The 18,144-nt window shown below is 44.3% G+C and overlaps 1 protein-coding gene across 3 annotated transcripts; it reads left to right on the top strand.

Moving 5' to 3' along the window:
• Positions 1-961: 961 nt before the first annotated feature.
• rbm14a (RNA binding motif protein 14a) lies at positions 962-17,142 on the top strand. Of its 3 annotated transcripts, XR_013790702.1 has the most exons (9): positions 1,036-1,161; positions 2,189-2,381; positions 5,572-5,756; positions 6,458-6,652; positions 7,316-7,425; positions 9,012-9,272; positions 9,863-10,107; positions 11,064-13,612; positions 13,670-17,142. XR_013790702.1 is itself a non-coding variant. In XM_079508694.1 (8 exons), exons 2-8 carry the CDS (start codon positions 2,224-2,226, stop codon positions 11,749-11,751), a joined length of 1,842 nt encoding a protein of 613 aa, XP_079364820.1. In that variant the 5' UTR covers positions 962-1,030; positions 2,189-2,223; the 3' UTR covers positions 11,752-13,640. The 3 variants fall into 3 exon arrangements, 2 of the variants coding, with proteins under 2 accessions (XP_079364820.1, XP_079364819.1); XM_079508694.1 differs by lacking the exons at positions 1,036-1,161; positions 13,670-17,142 and adding an exon at positions 962-1,030 and having other exon boundaries at positions 11,064-13,640; XM_079508693.1 differs by lacking the exon at positions 13,670-17,142 and having other exon boundaries at positions 11,064-13,640.
• The last annotated feature ends 1,002 nt before the right edge of the window (positions 17,143-18,144 follow it).

Here is an 18,144-nt window from a genome sequence, read left to right as displayed (position 1 = left end):
GGTTTTGGGTTGGGGCCTTACGTTGGGGGGCATCCCTGTACGTTTTCACTATGGTTGAGACACATGAAATGAGCCACTGCTACAAATATTAGGCCTATTACGGTCCTGATCAAAGCAAATACAATACAAACCGGCACAAACAACTTAAGGGACTAAATTATTTTCGCTCCTATGCCACCAAAATGTGAAACGCCCTACCAACAGTCATTAAGACATGCAAATCACTTGACTCCTTCAAAACTGCTCTCAAAGGGCAACTACGGACGGCTGCAATTCGAAACTGGCTCCCGTAAAATCTGAATCCCCCAACCACCCCTTTTTACCCCCTCACTGTAGGCTATATGTTTTTTTTCCCTCCTTTATGATAATTTCCTGTTTTTGGCTATATAGAAGTGTATATTTGTATTTGTCTAAATGTTATGATGAATTGAACATGGTGGACCCTATTGTAAACAAGTGTAATGCTTTAGTTTATAGTGTCGTCCACAGTTAACCGTTTTGTATTGAGTTGTGCTTGAAATGTACTGTAATTCTCAAATCTGTTAATAAATACTTCAATCAATTAATAAATCAATCAATCAAATGTACATTTACCTACGGACGGCTGCAATTCGAAACTGGCCCCGAATCCCCCCCACCGCCCACCCTTTTCCCCCCTCACTGTATATGTCTCTTTTCCCTTTTTACCTCCTTTAGGATGAATTCCTGTTCTGTTATTTGACTACCGGTATATGTCTATTTGTACGAATTGAACAAGGTGGACCCTCTTGTAAACAAGTGTAATGCTTAATTGGGTCGTCCACTCACAGTTAACAGTCTTTGTATTGAGTTTGTGCTTGAAATGTACTGTAATTCTGCAAACTATTAATAAATATTTCAATCAATCAATCAAACAGCAAAAAGGAAAAAATGCATACAAAACTACAACGTCATCATAAGACCCCCCCCCCCCCCCCCCACCGGGAGAAGGCGGAACCGGATGTGAGGCAGTCAGTCGACTCAAGTCAACAGTGCAGGAACACCGCGCTGGGTAAGAAATGAGTGCATTCTATTACCGTTAGCATCCTGGATCTGTGCTTTATGCCCTATTCTTTACCCCGGAGGACAAGTAGAGATCATTCTAACCCAACCACCCGTTCTATGAACTCCTCCTGCTGATGTGTACGTATCTGTAGCATTAACCGCGAAATATTAACTAAAGGAAAACAACAAAACGAAGCTAACGTTAGCTTTGTTAGCTTAGCATACAAAAACGTTGCGACGTTGATACAAGATGGCCCGCACGTCGAGCCAGTTATAGTTAGCACAGTTTAGCCGGTTAGCATGGGTTAGCATGCTAACAGATAATAACCGAAGAGGGAGCCTAATGGTTAGCATGCTGATGCTACTGCGTTGGAAGTTTGTTAGCTTTATTGGGTTTACGTTAAAAAATTAACACAACCTAGCTTACTAGCGTTGTGTAGGAACTAAACGTGAAGTTTTCTGAAGACATGTTGTTGTAATATTAGTACGGAATGAATAACGACTACTGGGTGTAGTAATCGTCGCCCCATATTCTTCTTTGGGGGGAAATGACGTGTATTGTTGAATGACTGTCGAGTAGACTTTAGAATATGGTAAATGTTCCTCTGTGAGTCCCCCGTGGTGGAGCTCTCTCAACTTTGTCATGTCAAGGACCCCCATTTGAAAAGATATGCCAGAAGAGAAGATTTTTTTTTACCGCTCTAGCAGTGATTCTCAACCCGTTTAATTTCAAGGACCCCCCAGTTTGACATGCATTTGTCTATAGTCTATACGGACCCCCATTTAATGGCATTTCTATCTCTGGGTCCCCCAATTTAGATTGTAAAATTAATGTTAATTTAACTCTTGAGTTACAGACCCATAAGGGTCCATTTGGTTTCTAACTATCATTTGGGTTAGCTGGGGACCCCCTGTAACTCCCTCAAGGACCCCTGGGGGGGAACCACTGCTCTACTAACTAACCCATATGTCCTGTCCTGTGACATAGCCCTGTTTACTCAATGCCCCCCCCCCCCCCCCCCCACCATGTATATGTATATTCTTTGGCCATTTTCAACTGTTGCATTATATTTTGACACTTGCTTTGGCAATGTAAACCTATTTTCTCATGCCAATAAAGCTAAATTTGAATTGAATTGACTGCTCCTCCTTTACCTCCTTCTAGGTGTCTGGTTGTGACACGCACCGAGAGAGAGAGAGATGAGTGACAACGTCAAGTTGTTTGTGGGTAACCTTCCTCTGGATGCGACTCACGAGGAGATCAACAAGCTGTTCGAGCCCTACGGGGAGATCGGCACCTGCTCCCTGCTGAGGCAGTACGCCTTCATCACCCTTAAGGGAGAGGGGGCAGCTGACAGGTACCTTAATACTCTGTAATGTTTACACTAATACCCTGAAAGGAGAGGGGGCAGTGGACAGGTACTTTAAAACTCTGTAATGTTTACACTAATACCCTGAAAGGAGAGGGGGCAGTGGACAGGTACCTTAAAACTCTGTAATGTTTACACTAATATAATGCCTTCATCACCTTGAAGGGAGAGGGGGCAGCTGACAGGTACCGTAACCCATTTAGGCCTGACGTCGAAATTTAAAAAAATGTCTTCTAAATTCTGACCGTTTTCTGAAATACCCATGTTTCTATGTCAGTGGTTCTCAAACTAATTCATGTCAAGGACCCCCAGAATTATCTGTATTTGGCCGCCGTCCCCCATCTGAAAATATGTTGTTCCAGGGACCCCCCCCAGAAGCAAAGATTTGAGTTAACGTTCGCTCTGAAAGAATATATATTCAAAGATTTGTGCCGCATTTTCACGATTTTTCAAAAATAGCAGCTCTACAAGCTTGTAGCGCGGCACTCGGTGCTGCGCTATGAGCTTGTAGATCACCGAAAGGGGTTCCCGCCCAAAATGGGTTAACCCATTTAGACCTGAGGCCAATTCTAAATCCTAACGGTTTTCTGAAAAACCTGTGTTTCTATGTCAGTGGTGCTCAACCTTTTTCATGTCAAGAACCTCCAGAATTATCTGTATTTGGCCGCGGACCCCCATCTAAAAATATGTTGTTCCAGGGACCCCCCCAGAAAGATTTGAGTTAAAAACGTGATGTGCGCCACATTTTCACGATTTTTCAAAAATTGCAGATCTACAAGCTCATAGCTTTGAGCTTTCTACTAGTAGAAACCAATACTATAACATGATGGATGGTCTAATTGTGTAGCTACTAACTAGCAAAACTATACAGTATTTATCTGAGCAATATAGTTAGTGGAAGGTAAACAATGGATTACTCTTGAGTTGGATTCTCTCGTCATCTTTCTACAATATCTCATTATAATGTGTGATCTTTTTGGAAAACGTGTGCCCAGTTGAAAATGTTCAAAGGCCCCTAGGGGCTTTTTAAACAAACTAAACGCATTTGCCCTAAAAGTGTAGCTGATAAAAAGAGAACTAGGAAACCAGAAATTCCATAAACTGACATTTTGTAATAAGAGTAATGGCTTAGTTTCATTACAAAGAATGTCTGATGTGTTTGTTAGGAAATGGACACAGATTTGAAACACAAATTCTCACAATATTTCATGTCAAGGACCCCAAAAATGATATGTAATATGCCGCCGACCCCCATCTGAAAATATGTTGTTCCAGGGGACCTCTCCAGAAGCAAAGATTTGAGTTAAAAACTGAAACTCTGAAAGAATATTCAAAGATTTGAGGCACATTTTCACGATTTTTCAAAAATAGCAGACCTACAAGTTCATAGCACAGCACTCGGTGCCGCGCTATGAGCTTGTAGATCTGCTATTTTTCAGTAGCTAAAGTATAACATAGGCCTAATGCTTAAATGGTTAGCATGGTTAGCAATTCTGATAACTATAGAGGGTATGCACGTGACATCATCATATCCGGTGGAAGTTATGCGGGAACGCCTACTGAGTGGCAGAAAACTACTTTCTGGCCTTGACAGCCCATACATCCATACAGAAAACTACTTTCTGGCCTTGACAGCCCATACATCCACACAGAAAACTACTTTCTGGCCTTGACAGCCCATACATCCACACAGAAAACTACTTTCTGGCCTTGACAGCCCATACATCCATACAGAAAACTACTTTCTGGCCTTGACAGCCCATACATCCACACAGAAAACTACTTTCTGGCCTTGACAGCCCATACATCCACACAGAAAACTACTTTCTGGCCTTGACAGCCCATACATCCACACAGAAAACTAATTTCTGGCCTTGACAGCCCATACATCCACACAGAAAACTACTTTCTGGCCTTGACAGCCCATACGTCCACACAGAAAACTACTTTCTGGCCTTGACAGCCCATACATCCACACAGAAAAGTCCTATCTGGTTGCATTAAACAACATTAAACTCACTTTGCCACTCGATTTTGCCACTAACTTTTTCACAATAGTCCTAATAACTTGATTATAGGTCCAAACTAAGGACATTTTAAAAGAAGGCTTGAGTGGGCTTAACTTATAACAAGCTATTAAACATATTTGGACATGATTTTAATTATTGTTACTTCAATTGGTATCATTTGGGCACCGGCTAAAACCCCTTCAGGTCGCTCAAAATAATCCTATGCGGGTAAAAACAATGTATCTATGAGTCAGTCCTAAATGTATTAGGCCTAGTCATTTTGTGCTTAACCATGATGTACCCGCCCTATCCTTATGTTGTATGTCATTACAAATCACACTCTGACGTCTGCGTGTGTGTGTGTGTGTGTGTGTGTGTGTGTGTGTGTGTGTGTGTGTGTGTGTGTGTGTGTGTGTGTGTGTGTGTGTGTGTGTGTGTGTGTGTGTGTGTGTGTGTGTGTGTGTGTGTGTGTGTGTGTGTGTGTGTGTGTGTGTGTGTGTGTGTGTGTGTGTGTGTGTGTGTGTGTGTGTGTGTGTGTGTGTGTGTGTGTGTGTGTGTGTGTGTGTGTGTGTGTGTGTGTGTGTGTGTGTGTGTGTGTGTGTGTGTGTGTGTGTGTGTGTGTGTGTGTGTGTGTGTGTGTGTGTGTGTGTGTGTGTGTGTGTGTGTGTGTGTGTGTGTGTGTGTGTGTGTGTGTGTGTGTGTGTGTGCGTGCGTGCGTGCGTGCGTGCGTGCGTGCGTGCGTGCGTGCGTGCGTGCGTGCGTGCGTGCGTGCGTGCGTGCGTGCGTGCGTGCGTGCGCGTGCGCCGCTACTGTTAGGCCTCACTCACACCTTAAGATCTAGCATACAACATTGTTGGATGCTAAATGTAAACAAAGGGTAAGTGTCATGGCCGCCCCAATGCATTTCCAATGGAAGTCACATGGTTTGACACATTTTTGTTGTACGGCTTTCGGCTGTGTTTTGACTGCCCCCTTCCCCCTCATACAACAAAAATGTTGTGTCAAACCATGTGACTTACATTGGAAATGAATTGCGAGCTTGCATCAGTAAACAAGTCTCACGCATCAGCTATACAACAATCTGTTGTGAAGGTCTGAGTGAGGCCTTAGTCTTAACACCGTTCCTGCAGCCGTGCTGATGTTGGTTTCTTTGCTGGTCATTCTGGCAGGGCCATACGCTACCTCGATGGGAAGGAGTACCGAGGGCGTCCCCTGGTGGTGGAGGAGTCGCGCGCACGCCCACCCAACTCCACCAAGGTGTTTGTGGGGAACCTGAGCGCCACGTGCACGGCCGACGACCTGCACGGCCTCTTCCAGACCTTCGGCAGGGTTTTGGACTGCGACAAGGTCAAAGGTCAGTGCCGTGTCCTCCTGTTGCCCGTCTGTTCCCAACGGTTTGAGTGAAAGCCCTGAGGTAGCCGTGGTAATTAAACATTTTTTGATTAACCCGTTTGGACCTGAGGACGATTCTGATTTTTTTTCCTTCTAAATTTAACATTTTTCTGAAAGTCCTATGTCAGTGGAGCTCAAACTATTTCATGTCAAGGACCCCCAAAATTATATGCAATTGGCCGACGACCCCCATCTGAAAATATGTTGTTCCAGGGACCCCCCCAGAAGCAAAGATTTTAGTTAAAAACGTTAAAGATTAGTGCAACATTTTCACGATTAAAACAAAAAAAAATGCAGATCTACAAGCTCTTAGCGCGGCACTCGGTGCTGCTCTACGAGCTTGTAGATCTGCTATTTTTCAATAGCTAAAAGTATAACATAATGCTTAAAAGTCCAAAAGGGGTTCCCGCCCTGAACGGCCTAAAGATAACATTTTGAAATATGGGTGTCACAATTGGATTCGAGGCAGAATAATTACACCATAATTACATGTTCCTGCGTGTTCACCCAACCTAATATAACCGCCAAGCCGCTGTATTTGAGAAATAGGCGTGCACCATTAATTAAGTTCCTAAAGTAAACTCTACCAAATTAGAAGATTATCTAGTTTTTCCACCCACTGTGTGTTTTAAGCTGATGCCACCGACCTTGTTCCCCCTGCAGCCAGACTATGTTCCAACGCTGGTTATGCGTTCGTGCACATGGAGAGGAAGGAGGACGCGGTTCAGGCCATCGAAGGGCTAAACGGGACCGTCTTCAAAGGGCGCCAGCTGTCGGTGGAGCTGTCCAAGGCCCAGCCCCTCAACAATCTGATCGCCGCCGGCATGGCCCCCCACGAGGGACTGGCTATGGGAGGAGGTGAGTGCTGACGAAGTCATACCTGACGAAGACCCACAAGGGTCGAAACGTTGTTCAATAAATAAATAATTTTCCTGGGAGCAGTGAAACAGTGTGCGGACATCCCTTCCTTTTCATAGGAGGTGAGTGCTTCCAATCCACATGCATTCATGTCAAATTAAGGGCAGATTCACACTATGCACATTACGGGACCTCTTGGCAGATGTTGGTGTGAATGCTGCATACCGTTCCCCGGAGCGGATCACCCAGCCGTTCCCCGGACCACATGATCGTATAGGGTCGTATAGAGACCGATTGAAGTGTACTCGGAATCGAGTCGCTTCAATGTGAAGGCATTGAATACAGTTGTAATGAAGTGTACTCGGATACGGATCGCTGCAATTTAAAACCATTGAATACAGTTGTAATGAAGTGTACTGGGATACGGGTCGCTGCAATGTAAAACCATTGAATACAGTTGTAATGAAGTGTACTGGGATACGGGTCGCTGCAATGTAAAACCATTGAATACAGTTGTAATGAAGTGTAGTCGGATACGGGTCGCTGCAATGTGAAAGCATTGAATACAGTCGAATGAAGTGTTCCCTAGTCTACTTCTATTTCCGTGGGAATGAATGATTGTTCTTCTTCCAGTGTTTTTCTAATCTAAAACCCTCTTCTCAGGACCCCGAGAAGGCCTCCTCCCCAGACCACCTCCCTCCCTGGAACACCACCAGAGCCAGGCGGCCGTGCTCGCAGCGGCTGCTGCTGCCGCGGCTGGACTACCCATACAGGTACGCACGGATTAACGTTCTCAGTGAGTCGCCACGACTGGTGTCAGTCATTTGGAGTCCATAGAGGTCAGCATGTCAGAAGTGTGTGTCCTGCACCAAAAATAGGTTTACAACAAGCTTACAACACTGTAAATAGCCTGGATTTGTTTTTACGTCTGGATACCAGACGCACCTCCTCAGGAGACTTGGCTCAGATCTGAACCCATTTGATTAGGAACCCGTTGCGACCGCATCATGCCCTCGCTGACGCCGACCCCCCCAGGCAGGGTTCGAACCCACAACCTTCTGCATGAAAGGCATACGCTCTAACCACTACCCCAGGGCCATTACTTATTGTTGTGCAATTTCTTGAACTGGTTTAATATCTGAATGGCTGCCAAAACATCGTAATTTTTCATATTTGTGTATGTATTTTGCTTTAATCCAGGGGGGAAATTGTCAGGGGGGGGGGGGGGGGGGGCTGGAGACCTGGAACTGGTTCATGCACAGAAAAGTTATACGATTTAATGCACATCTGTTCATATTATTACACTTTCTTAACCAAGTTTGCATATTTTTTTAAATACTCTGCCGTACTACAATGTTGTGCAAGGAATATAGCTGATCTTTGAGTTTATAGATTGACTATTTTTGAAAATCTAATTTAAAATCTAATATAACGAAATGCCCAAACTAGGAACAGTAGGGTTAACCCATTTTGGGCAGGAACCCCTTTTGATGTTAGCATTATGTTATGCTTTAGCTATTTTTGAAAAATCGAAGTACGACTGACATAGAAACATAGCTTTTTCAGAAAACTGTCAGGATGTAGAAGACATTATTAGAATCTGATCTCAGGTCAAAATGGGTTAATATAGTTAAACATTCGTAATCTTCAGACTCACCTCTCCCCACCGTAGCCCGTAGCACTTAGCCTTGACCACCTTGCAGGCTTATTATGCAGAGGCTATAATATAATTTAGATAGCATGACTGATGCCAGGTTCTTTCGTAGACCTGGGATGCTACTGTATAGTGTGTGTAGTTTCAATGAACAGAAATGACAATCTTTTGTTAATATTCTGTTAAGACTGCTGGTTCTTCGTTTACCTTTGATCCTAGAATACCATTTATTTGCATTTGATGTATTACCTGGTGTAAATCGCTCTGGATTAACCCATTTTGACCTGAGATCAGATTAAAAAAATGTCTACTACATCCTGACAGTTTTCTGAAAAAGCTGTGTTTCTATGTCAGTCGTTCTTCGATTAAAAACAAATAGCAGACCTACAAGCTCGTAGCGCGCCACTCGGTGTCGCGCTATGAGCTTGTAGATCTGCTATTTTTCAATAGCTAAAGCACAACATAATGCTAACACCAACAGGGGTTCCCGCCCAAAATGGGTTAAGAGAGTCTGCTAATGCCTAAATTGTAAATTGGTTGACACGTTACGCTTTTCAAAGAAGAAACGGATATCCTTCTCATATACCATCTATAAAATGAATGTCTTTTCAAACAAGGGTGGAATCTATTATCGACAAACATTCACTGCTTTCAATTCCAAGTGTAAAAATTGTCTTTTCGGTCGCCCGGTGTCTCCCCCTGCAGGTCCAGCAGAGCGTTCACAACTCCTTCTACAACACCACGGCCTTCGATCCCACCTACGCTGCTCTGAAGGGCCTCACGGCGGCCAAAGGGCCCAACCCGGCCATCTACGGCGCCCTGGCCAGCCAGGTGTACGGCTCCGTGGCCGACCAGGTGTACCAGGAGGGCCAGGAGGCCACCTCGGAGACGGACCCCCAGGGGGGCTCCAACCCCACCGCCCTGTTTGAGGCTGCGAGAGCCAAGTTCTTCCAACAGGGACAGAAGGTTGATTTATTTCCACTTTTATATAAACTTGTTTAGCTCTAGTTTTCATTAACAGCATTTAGAAGTTGAGAATGTTTTTTCAGCTAGTGTTTTTTTTTTAAGTTCACTTATGCTGTCGAACACAGAAGTATTTAACACATTTAGACCTGGCGTCAAAATTTAAAAAAATGTCTTCTAAATCCTGACAGTTTCCTGAAATACCTATGTTTCTCTATCAGTGGTGCTCAATATTTCATGTCAAGGACCCCAAATATTATATGTATTTGACCACCGACCCCCATCTGAAAATATGTTGTTCCAGGAACCCCTCAGAAGCCAACGATTTGAGTTAAAAACGTTCGCTCTGAAAGAATATATATTCAAAGATTTGCACCAAATTTTCACGATTTTTCAAAAGATAGCAGACCTACAAGCTATGAGCTTGTAGATCTGCTATTTTTCAATAGCTAAAGCATAACATAATGCTTAAAAACACAAAGGGGTTCCCACCCAGAGTTTTCTATATGGCTAGTGACTGTCATCGCAGTCGATACGTTTTTATTCCAGAGAGACAGCCGTCTTATAATAAATGCAATTTTCCCAATTCTCAGGTTCTGGCCGAGCAGCAGGCTGGGAGGAAGGTGGGATCGGGAGGGGCAGGCGACCGCGACCGCAGCCCGATCCGCGGAGGCCGAGGCCCGCTGCTCCCCGACCCCGTGCCGGGCTCCGCCCCTCAGGTACGCGGGAAACGGCGCGCGCTGCTGCCCACGCCGCCAGGGGGCCCCGAGGAATCCGCCGCGGCCCCCACCGCCACGGAGACGCCCGCCGCCTCGGAAGCCACAGATCCCATTGCAAGGTAAACCAGTGTTAGTTTTATGGCAGCAGATTTTAGTTTTAGTCATCGTCATCTTGAATAGTTTTCATTTAGTTTTAGTCATCGTCATCTTGAATAGTTTTCATTTAGTTTTAGTCATCGTCATCTTGAATAGTTTTCATTTAGTTTTAGTCATCGTCATCTTGAATAGTTTTCATTTAGTTTTAGTCATCGTCATCTTGAATAGTTTTCATTTAGTTTGTCATCGTCATCTTGAATAGTTTTCATTTAGTTTTAGTCATCGTCATCTTGAATAGTTTTCATTTAGTTTTAGTCATCGTCATCTTGAATAGTTTTCATTTAGTTTTAGTCATCGTCATCTTGAATAGTTTTCATTTAGTTTTAGTCATCGTCATCTTGAATAGTTTTCATTTAGTTTTAGTCATCGTCATCTTGAATAGTTTTCATTTAGTTTTAGTCATCGTCATCTTGAATAGTTTTCATTTAGTTTTAGTCATCGTCATCTTGAATAGTTTTCATTTAGTTTTAGTCATCGTCATCTTGAATAGTTTTCATTTAGTTTTAGTCATCGTCATCTTGAATAGTTTTCATTTAGTTTTAGTCATCGTCATCTTGAATAGTTTTCATTTAGTTTTAGTCACCCTGGAATGTTATAGTGTTAAGTCTAGTTTTAGACTAAATCTACAGTTGATTTAGTCGACTTTTTTTTACAAATTGCATCATTTAACTCAGCATTTCATTTTATATGGTTATAATGTGGTTATATTCATGTAGAAAACAGAAGAAATGATTATTATAACTAAAGCTACTATTATAACTAAAACAAACAGTTCAGTAGTACAGTAGTGCATCCCGTGGATGCAGAGGTCGTTGTTTTATTGCGTCCCTTAACTATTAACTGCGTTTTGGGATGCAAAGAATGCACCCTATTTTAATCTCTGATTACTGATCAGTGGACAAACCCGTGACCCCCCCAGGTGTTACGCAGAGTACTACCAGCAGATGCAGCAGTACCAGAACTACCAGCAGTACCAGCAGCAGTACCAGTACCTCCAGTACGCCTACACCAACCCCCCGCCGCCGCCTCCCCCCCCACCCCCAACGGGAGCTCCGCCCCCATCCAACAACAACAACCACGCCAACAATGCCAACGCCCCGGCGCCTCCGGGCACCTACAACACGGACTCCAGCACCACCTACGCCCCGCCCGTGTCCTACTCCTCGTCGGGAGGAGGAGGAGCCGGCGCCGGCGGCTACCCCTCGTCGGCGGGCTACGATGTCGCCGCGGCAGCGCGGGGCTACAGCGCCGCGTCGGCTGCGAACTACGAGCAGCAGCAGCAGCAGCAGCAGCAGCAGCAGCAACAGCAGCAGCAGCAGTCGTCCGGGGCCTACGGCAACTCCTACGACGCCTCGGGGAACTACGATGCCGCCTCCTCCGCCACGGGGAACTACGACGGCGCCACGGGGAACTACGACGCCTCCTCCGCCGGGAGCTACGCGTCGGCGTACGCGTCAACGGGAGGATACGCGGCGGCCACAGGAAGCTACTCCGCCGCATCCAGAGCGTATGAGCAGCAGACACCCACCACCGCACACGGGCAATCCCTGCCCCAGCAGCGCCACGAATACCCTTACCACCACACGCCAGAGCCCCCATATCGATAGTATACCCCCCAGTCCCCCCACCCCCACCACCCCCTTTCCCCTACCATGTTGCAGATGTGTGTATGAGTGGGTGTGCGTGCATGTGTGCGTGTGTGTGTGTGTACGTGTGCATTTGTACTTTCTTAACGGACAGATTCAAGATAAAGAGCCTGAGGCAGAGCGAGAGAGAGAGAGAGAGTGGTCATCATTTAAAAGCCTAGTCTAACAAGCTTGTCTTTTGGTTGGTTAGTTGGTGAAGAGGCTGGTGAGTCGGTGGGCCTTTGGTTGGTTAGTTGGTGAAGAGGCTGGTGAGTCGGTGGGCCTTTGGTTGGTTAGTTGGTGAAGAGGCTGGTGAGTCGGTGGGCCTTTGGTTGGTTAGTTGCTGAAGAGGCTGGTGAGTCGGTGGGCCTTTGTGATGCTTCGGGGAATGATTCATGGGACGGGATGGGATGGCATGCGTCCTTTTAGTAGACGGTCACATTACTGTACTTCAGAGAGGATTGTGTGCACATCTCAAAGCCTATATTTAGGCAAACATCAAAGAGGAGAAAAAAAACATCCGCACACTAGTTTCTAGAGCTCCGAGACTTACTTTATTTAAAGGCAAAGTTTCGACCTACAAGGTCTTCATCAGGCAAAGAATTGATAATTGCCTGATGAAGACCCTGTAGGTCGAAATGTTGCAATTGTTGCCTCTTAATAAAGTAAGTCTCGGGAGCTCTAGAAACTAGTGTGCGGGTGATTTATTCTTCTCTCACATACTGTACCGATATATCTCTCAATCAGTAGTCTTTATTTTTTAATGCTGGGATCAATCAGATTGAAATTCACACTTCAACATATTTGCTTTAGTCTCATTGTTCTGCCAGATGTGTGGTCTAGTCTACACGCATTTGTGTGACAATCCAATTGGTAAAATGTGTCGCAGGTAAAGCATGGGCAGAACAGAACTTTAACCACGTAAACCCTATAAATACTTTATCGGAGTCTCCCTACTTTTTTTCCTTACAGACCAAATCTCTTTCTTTGGCGATACTAGCTGATCTACAACGTCACAACGCGACACGTTTTAATCTTGTAGATCGACAGTTTTACCCCCCTCACCCACAGTAGGGTCCATTTGGTTAAAGAGATTCCACGGCGTATCTACCTGGTCTGTCGGTCTGCATGGTTCATCACCAGAGGAGTGCCTTCATACTCTTGTAAATATCGAGGTAACGAAGACCCATCAATCATTAAAAGGCAGAGAATGCTGAACCACCAGAGTGAACAGAACACGCCTACAGATTTGTGCACGCGCAGCATGCATGGCCCCCCCGGTTGTTCGTCACTGCCAAAGAGCATGTCTCCAAATAGCGTTTGGTTTCTGTCGCACATCTTTCTCGACTAGAGCAGGAGTAGTCCTTGAATCTAGAATCCATTTATTTCTTTAAATTTCAAGTGATTATTATAAATGACGGAAGAAGGAGACTTGATACTTCCTGTGGTGCTCAACAAACACATTGACATCCAGTTGGTCGGTAGGATTTTCTTGGGTGACTTGTTTTGAGAACGTACCCGTGAGAACGTACCCGTGAGAACGTACCCGTGTGGTGAATGAAAGGAAGTGTTGTGAAGGCATGCAGCTCCTGGTGAAAAGAGAGCCTGTCTGTGAACAGAGACTGGCCTGGATCTAATTGATTTAGGTCACTGCAGTGAAAACAACCCAAAATGCTCGTGATGCTACCATGCCTGCCTTGACACCTGAATTATGACTTCCGTTTTAAGTCTGCATTTTGGCTAAAAAACGTGCCTGGTCCTCTAACAAAGGATCTTGGGTTCAACCCATTTAGGCCCGACGTCAACATTAATGTCTTCTGACAGAAGATATATTCAAAGATTTGTACTGCAATGTCATGATTTTTCAAAAATAGCAGACCTACAAGCTCATAGCTTGTAGGTCTGCTATTTTTTCAATAGCTAAAGCATAACAAAATGCTTAGTTAAAACACCAAAAGGTGTTCCCGCCCCAAAATGGGTTAATGGTTTAATGAATTCAAAAACTCTTCAAAACCCCCATATTTCTGTGGAAGGTAGTGGAATGTCGAATAGGGGTGCGACATCGAACCAACGGATATAATCAATTATTCCAGTGGGTTTTCAACCCTTTTCATTTCGAGGCCCGGTATTGATTCCCCATTGGAGCCACGGAACCACCGTTTGATGACATTTAGCCTCTCAGACCCAAAACGAAATAATATTTTTGTCGTTGGATAAGATTTTGCCTACAATTCCATGCTTTTGGCAAACGATCAAAATAACAATTCTTCTACATTCTCCAAAGTGTGTAGGCTTTGTAAATGAAGCAATGCAGATGTTCAACAATAATTTAACTCTTGAGAGCGTAAAATGAAACCAACATTTTACACATGAGTTAAAGATCTATAAGGGTCCATTTGGTTACCAACTCCATTTAGCTGGGGGCCACCTGGAACCCACCCAAGGCCCACTGGTGGTCCCCGGACCACTGGTTTAAAAGAACAGGAAAGATAAATAGGTGTTATTTATTTATTTCCTTTACGACTTTTCAAAATCCTGAAAATGGCAGATCTACAAGCTGGATGCGCTATTTCTGGTATCGTTTGGTATCATGGTTCATCGTGACACCCAACAATTATTTGATTAATCAAACGAGCATCGCTAAGAAATTAAATCGATTTGCAGGCAGCCCTATTTGTGAATTCAAGATATGAACTGTCAATGTCACGTTATTGAGATTTAAAGGCCATCATTGGGCTCATGCCGTCAACATAATTATTATTTCTAAATAGTTTTCTGAGGGTTGGCAACCTTGGCTTAATTGATGCGGGAAAACGTTTTGTTTTGTTGTAAGGTAGCAAATGTGTGTTTTCATGACCCTGACTGATAAATATAGTAGGTGATTGTATTTCTTTAACTGAAGGAATTGTTTTTTAATTGAACACAGCTTTCTGGCTATATACAGTAAGAAAATGACCACATCTTTAGATCCTTGTTTTAAAAAAAAATCATTTTTGTGTTTGAATCTTCCATGGCTTTGGTGTTTTTTGAGCTGGAGTTTGAGTAGTAAATCCTAAAGGCTTAATTGGAGTGAACTGCTTGTTGCGCAGGTCTGTTTTCAAACTGCTTGTCTCGGCTATTGGCGTGTAAATGGAACGGTATAGCATCCTTGCTCGTAGGACGTCCAGTGTGGCATTGTGCGTGCGTGTGTGTGTGTGTGTGTGTGTGTGCTTATTAGGCCTCCCTCGATAAAAGCCTGCTGTCAAGAGTTGAGAGTAAATTCAGTAGTTGAGCATTGTGTGTGTGTGACCCTTTCAATTTCAAGGAACAGGTTCTCGGCCAGTATTGAGACAAACTGAAAGATATATTTTCCTGGGCTGTGGCACGACGTGTAATGACCTCACAGGAGAGTCATGAACTCATTCACTCCCCTTTACCTACCTGGACTCTCTTCGCAGAGATCGTCTTTCGACGCTTTGGAAGGACCACTTCACCACTTTTCAACCTATCTTCATATAATAGGTCCTCACTAATAATCATGATAAAATGGCACGATTTTCTTCTCACATCATCATTGGGCAGATTTGTTTTTTAAACAAGAATTGTTTTTACAAAAATGTTTAGATTTTCATTATCGTGAGAACTATTGCTTCCATTTTCGCATTGCAACTTTTCAGGACTAGAAAGCCTGCAGTTTCTATTAGCTTGAACTGCCCACAGCCCTCGTATGAGACACAGAGTCGAAAAAAATTGCGCAATTTTTTTTCTTCATGATTATTAGTGAGGACCTATTATATGAAGATGGGTTGCGATAGTTCACTTCCCGTTTCTATTTTGCTTTCCTCGTTTTTCCGAGAGAAACGGCCTTCAAAATTAGACTGTTAACATTGGAGTGGATTGGTTTGGCGTTCTACGAGTACCCAGAGCCACCAGATCAGACCATTACTGACCTGTTAGTGTCCCAGAGATATGAAAGGGTCAGCTTGTTGTTGTTCTAAGTGAAGTCTAGTACCAGACGAGGGCCATCAATGTGCCCCAGCAGCAGCGGCAGCGAGTAGGACTGGTGACTGACCTTTGTCTCCTCTGTCTCCCCCTCTCCCCCCTCCTCCGATCTCAACAGAAATAACACACCACCTCCTCTTCTACGCAGTCACACTGTCTAGTCGTCACCAGGGGCTACTCCCTCCACTCAACTCTCTAGAGTAGTCTACATGTCACAGGCAAACCCAACCCATAAATAAACATGGCATTATTCTAGTAGTGCACGCTAGAAATCTATTCCACACGGCCCCCACTTATTTCTCTCTCACACGCTCGCGCACACACACACACACACACACACTACACAAGGTATCCATCATTTGATTGGTGTACTCCACACATCTTATTCTTCTTATTACAAACCTCACGTAGGCATTCCTTCCACCATTTTTTTTCTCTCTCTCTCTCACATGATGTGTCCTCCTGCTCCATGTGAAATCTATCTATCTTGTCAGTTGCATGCTCTTGTTGTTGCTGCTGCCGCTCCAGCCACCTTCTTCCCTCTCGCTGATTATTACAGCTAGAGTGTTTGGAGGGAGGGAAGCCCTACCTAACTGAGCCCTAAAGCAAGCCCTGGACGCTCGCCAGCCACACGCAACCCTGTAAGCGTTGGGATGGGGGAATACAGCAACGTTAGGCCTGTGGACGATGGGGGTGTCTCCCCACTAAGGTAAACACTCAGACCACCACACGGTAACCCCTCTTGCACACTCAACTCAACCACCACCCCCACCCTCCCTCCATCCCCTCCCTCCCTCCCCCCCGCCTGAACACATCCACAATTAAACGCAGAACACACATAACATACACACACACAAGCAGCCACCAGGTCCATGCATCTTTGAAACATCTTAACACAGAATGTGATATTTTTTCAGATTTTTTTTCTTTTTATTAAATACAATCGTGTTCATTCATACCCCCCACGCGCACACACACACACCACACCTTTTTGTTTTTGGCCCCGTGTTCTTTAGTCCAGGCCACCACTGACTCATCTAGGGTGGCCAAGTACCAGGCCATCGAAGCCAGGGCTGGACACAGGACATGTAGATGGGGTGGGGGGGGTGGGGGAGGGCGGGGTTATGTTTTCATATTCTTGCCCTCGGGGCCACTTTTTGGGGGATAAGTGCCTTGCTTAAGAGCACACTGGTAGGCCCTCATTTCAGTTGAACGTAACCTGGCTTCAGGATGGGTTGCTGGTACAACGTACAACCTCCCACCCCCCCCAGTTTCACAGAACGTGTGTGAATGACGGTGAACGGTGATCTTATTTTGTTTTTAAAAATTTACATTTTTGTCATATGTTCTTCTTTGAAAGGTTTAATTATCAATAAACATTCAATTGAACCATAGTTTTCTTGTCTTAATCTTTTGCTGTTTTCCAATAATGATACCAAAAATTATTAGTCATTATCTTGTCAGAGTTTGAACTTTACTTGAATCAAAACCCAGATGTGTTTGTGAACAAGTCTTAATTTCATATTGCCTCGTTGCAAAGCACTTAACCCATTTTGACCTGGGAACGATTCTACAAATGTATTCTAAATCCTGACAGTTTTCTGAATAAAAATCATTTTCAGGAACTGGTTGGAATAACGTGTTCCTTCCACGCACTACGTCCAACCAGGGAAACTCCCCCCTGTCAGGTGTAAAGGAGCAACTTGGACACTCGGGCATGAAGGAAGCATGAGTTCAAGTCCGTTGCGCTCCCCAGTTCCCCCATATATGGGGACTAGGTTGGCGGAGGGTGTGTAGAGAGCCCAGGATCACATTAGATAATTGACACAGGGGTGAAAAATGGGTTACAAAATCGTGGGATAAAAATTATGAAATCAAATAAAATAATTTTCACGAAAAAAATTGCAGAACTACAAGCTCGTAGCGCGCCACTCGGTGGCGCGCTATGAGCGTGTAGATCTGCTATTTTTCAATAGCTAAATTATAACATGTTTAAAACACCAACAGGGGTTCCCGCCCAAAATGGGTTTAACAGACAACATATCCAAAGAAGAAATGGTCGCAGCTCAGCATCAGATGACATTTTTATTCCATTTTCTTCCAAAAACATTAAACCTCTGCTTTTTGAAATTAAAAAAACAATAAATTTATAACAATGCAAAACCCATTGTTGATAATAATAATCACTTTGATGTACAAAAACGTAAAATGAAGAAGTCGCTGAAGGAGGTAATATGGGGCCCTTCACTCCCTGCTAACAACAAATACTTGTTCATAAGACAAGTGTTTCATGCCCTCGAAAAAACGATGAACCGTGTACAGATGGGACATTTTGGCTACCGAATGAGTCGAGTCAATGCGGCGTACACAATACTGAACATACACGGGGACGGG

Source organism: Electrona antarctica (assembly GCF_951216825.1).
Source record: "Electrona antarctica genome assembly, chromosome: 8".
NCBI lineage: Eukaryota > Metazoa > Chordata > Actinopteri > Myctophiformes > Myctophidae > Electrona > Electrona antarctica.
The sequence above is the reverse complement of the archived record's forward strand: the minus strand, read 5'-3'. Positions and strand labels throughout refer to the sequence as shown.

What these genes read in the sequence shown, in the direction of transcription:
- rbm14a (XM_079508694.1), top strand. Translation starts at nt 2,224, where the DNA reads ATGAGTGACAACGTCAAGTTGTTTGTGGGTAACCTTCCTCTGGATGCG. An exon ending in GGACTGCGACAAGGTCAAAG is followed by an intron (nt 5,757 to 6,457) that starts GTCAGTGCCGTG and finishes TTCCCCCTGCAG; the next exon opens with CCAGACTATGTTCCAACGCT. An exon ending in TCTTCCAACAGGGACAGAAG is followed by an intron (nt 9,273 to 9,862) that starts GTTGATTTATTT and finishes CCCAATTCTCAG; the next exon opens with GTTCTGGCCGAGCAGCAGGC.